We start from the raw sequence: 3,438 nt of genomic DNA, 5'->3' as shown, positions 1-3,438 counted from the left end.
CACGCAGTTCACGATGAAATTGGGCAAACTGTTCAAACGTGGCCGGTTCTTGGTGCAGGGGCTCAACATTTTCACCTTGAAAATCAAATCCTTGGTCGAAGATGCTTTATCACGCTCATCCTCGAGGATCATGTTGTGCATGATCACACAAGCAGTCATCACCTCCCAAAGCTTCCCTTCATCCCATGTCAGTGCAGGGTTCGAACGATACCCCATTGGGATTGAAGCACACCAAAAACACGTTCCGCATCCTTTCTAGGACTCTCTTGCAATTGGGAAAATCTCTTTATCTTCTCACCTTGGGGGTTCTAGATTGTCTTCACAAAAATTGACCACTGAGGATATATACAATCAGCTAAGTACTATCCCTTGTTGTACTGGTGGCCGTTGATCTCAAAGTTGACAGGTGGGGAGTGGCCTTCTGCAGGCCTTGCGAAGACTGGAGAACTCTGCAGCATGTTGGTATCATTGTGAGAACCTGTCATGCCGAAGAAAGAATGCCATATCCAAAGATCTTGCGAAGCCACCGCTTCTAATATGACAGTGCACGCTTTAACATGCCCCTTGTACTGGCCCTGCCAAGCAAATGAATAGTTCTTCTACTCCGAGTGCATACAATCTATGCTGCCAAGCATGCCTGGAAACACTCTAGCTGCGTTGGTCGCCAACAACCTTTCTGTATCAGCGGCATTTGGCTGCCTCAAGTACTCAGGGCCAAACACTGCCACCACGGCCTTGCAGAAGTTGTACAGTGACAGCAGACATGTCGACTCACTCATACGCACATACTCATCCACCAGATCGCCTGGAATTCCATATGCAAGCATGTGGATGGCCGCGGTGCATTTCTGGTAAGAGGAGAATCCACGCTTGCCAAGGGCATCCGTCTCGCACTCGAAGTATGGGTCATGAGCAACCACTCCCTCTTGGATACGATTGAACAGATGCCTTGCCATACGAAAACGGTGACGGAATTTATTCGGCTTGAAGAGCGGGGTATTCGCAAAGTAATCGGCATAGAGCAGGGCGTGGCCTCTCTCTCTCTGTTGCGGTTCAGGTTGGGAGCACGGCCAGGGACTGACCCCCTGTACTGAGGAACCTGCCGTTCAATGTGGTCGTGAATGACCAGTGCAGCCACCACAAGATCTTCGTCATTCGAGGATGAATCGTCCGATGAATAAATGAAGTGGACAACCCTCTACCGGATGGGTAGAGGGATATATATAGTGGTAGTGCAAATATGGCCGTTGGAGTGTAAATGGTTGTGCCGGGTCGGACATCCGGGCCTGGGGCCGGACATCCGGCCGCTGTGAAGTGTGCACACACGTACGCATAAAAACAGGTTACAGGGCCCGGACATCTGGCTGAAGCCCGGACATCTGGCCAAACTTGGGGCCCCAGACATCCGGCCAAGTGCCGGGCATCCGGCGTATACAAACAACATTTCGGTAAGGTTTCTGGACATCTACGGCCGGACATCCGGGCCAGGGGCCGGACATCCGGCGATTTCACACAAATCACACGCCCTCTGGATAGCAGTGGCCGGACAACCGGGGAAAATCCCGGACATCCGGCCAACACAAAAACTGCAGCCGCCCCAAAAGTAAAACATGCATAACTTTCACATCCGGACTCCGATTTTGATGATCTTGGGCTCGTTTTGAAGCTACGGAAAAGCTCCAGGTCCTCATATAGAGAACCACCCAAGATAAACCAAAATGGAGGGTGCAAAGTATGGAAAGGTAAGATCATTTACTTTGGGGAACCTATTTGGTTATGGATTTTGGTAGATGTATAGACATATTGTATTTGTATTGGATAGGAGTGAAATATGCCTATGTTGGAATATGATGTGAGGAAGTAGAAATAGAATATGTTGACTTGAGCAAATCTATCACTAACCCATTTGATCCCCTCTTAATAGTGCGGGATCCCTATAACTCAAGAATCATAAAAGAACTATACTAGATAGCTTCTGGTAACTCATTCTTGAGCATATATCCTTTTCGATGGTCATCGATCCTCACAACTAAAGCCAAAGGAACTAATACCTTTGATTAAAGCATTCCAATTGAGCTTGATGTTGACGTTTATGCTTGGCTCAAGTCAGAACAATGATCTTGATCATGACACTTGGTGAAGGCTTCAAATAGCTCCCCCATAAACCGTGCGGGGAGCATTGCATTGTATTCATCTTCATACGTTCGTCATGTGATCAGCCACAAGCTTCAAGCATGTAATCCTTCAGGATGGCTATCTTGAACTTGCCCTCGTCAACCGTGATCATCAACACTTAATGTCATCCTTTCATGGACACTTGATCTCTCTCTCTCTCTCTCTCTCTTTCTCTCTCTCCCGATGCGAGCCCATGGGAATCACCTAACCCTCAAAAACATAGACAACAAATAGTATGGGTTAGTACACAGAGTGCAATTGATAATTTCTTATCATACCACAAGATCCTATGTGGTGCATCGTTTGCGCTCGTGTGTTGACCATGTAGAGTTCGATCTCCGAGCTTCATCTTGGTCAACGGATATCTCTACTCCATGTTTAATCTTGACGTCATGAAGGGTATATTGAATTCTTCACTTTAATAGCTTGCTCAATAATGACTCAACACATGAGTCCATTATGATCATATCTTTGAGACAATCCTAGAATTCATCATACAAATCATCCTTTTAAGATCTTGATCCATTATGGCTCAAACCATAGCTCTAAGCATGGCAACCCTTAAGATACTCCAATGAACTCCATTTTGATCATCTCGATGTAATTGTTGCTTCAAAGGAGTTGTCTTCCATTATTCTTCAATCATTTTTCAATGTGACTAACCTTCAAATGTATATCTCAATGCAAACATTAGTCCTATAGGATTGTTATTTAATTACCAAAACCACACATGGGGACTACATGTACTTTCAATCTCCCCCATTTTGGTAATTGATGACAATCTCAACAAGAGGGTTTATAAAATGAATTTTTAAGCAAGCATGCAATTTATCTGAGGATAAACTGTATACTTGGGATGGTTGTACTATCATCAAGACACTACACAAGCATTTGATGATAGTACACCCATAGTATATAGAGCAAACTCCCCCACACTACATGCATGTGTGAATGAACTTTGAACGTCATTGCATATATTGGTTGACATAAACTAGGAGAAGATTTCTCTATATACAATACTCATCCATGCAACAAGAATATATAATAAGGGTAGATATGCATGAGTGACAACAAGCACTACAAAAAATACTTACCTTAAACCCTCTAAACTTCTCCCCCATTGGCAACAAATGCTAAACTTCGCGGTGATATTTCCACCACCGTTGTTATCGTGAGTTAGTAGTTATGCCATCCTATCCGCCGTTATGTTTTATCGGCGTACATGTAATAAATTGTTGAGCAGTCTGCGGTCAACCTTGTATT

The 3,438-nt window shown here is 44.6% G+C and overlaps 1 protein-coding gene across 1 annotated transcript; it reads right to left on the bottom strand.

The window, feature by feature from the left end:
• Window positions 1–362: 362 nt before the first annotated feature.
• LOC141036333 (uncharacterized) lies at window positions 363–956 on the bottom strand. The gene is made up of 2 exons (XM_073506359.1): window positions 617–956; window positions 363–478 (listed from the first exon to the last, which is right to left on the bottom strand). Exons 1-2 carry the CDS (start codon window positions 954–956, stop codon window positions 363–365), a joined length of 456 nt encoding a protein of 151 aa, XP_073362460.1.
• Window positions 957–3,438: the final 2,482 nt, after the last annotated feature.

This window comes from Aegilops tauschii, chromosome 1 (genome assembly GCF_002575655.3).
Source record: "Aegilops tauschii subsp. strangulata cultivar AL8/78 chromosome 1, Aet v6.0, whole genome shotgun sequence".
Classification (NCBI taxonomy): domain Eukaryota; kingdom Viridiplantae; phylum Streptophyta; class Magnoliopsida; order Poales; family Poaceae; genus Aegilops; species Aegilops tauschii.
The sequence above is the reverse complement of the archived record's forward strand: the minus strand, read 5'-3'. Positions and strand labels throughout refer to the sequence as shown.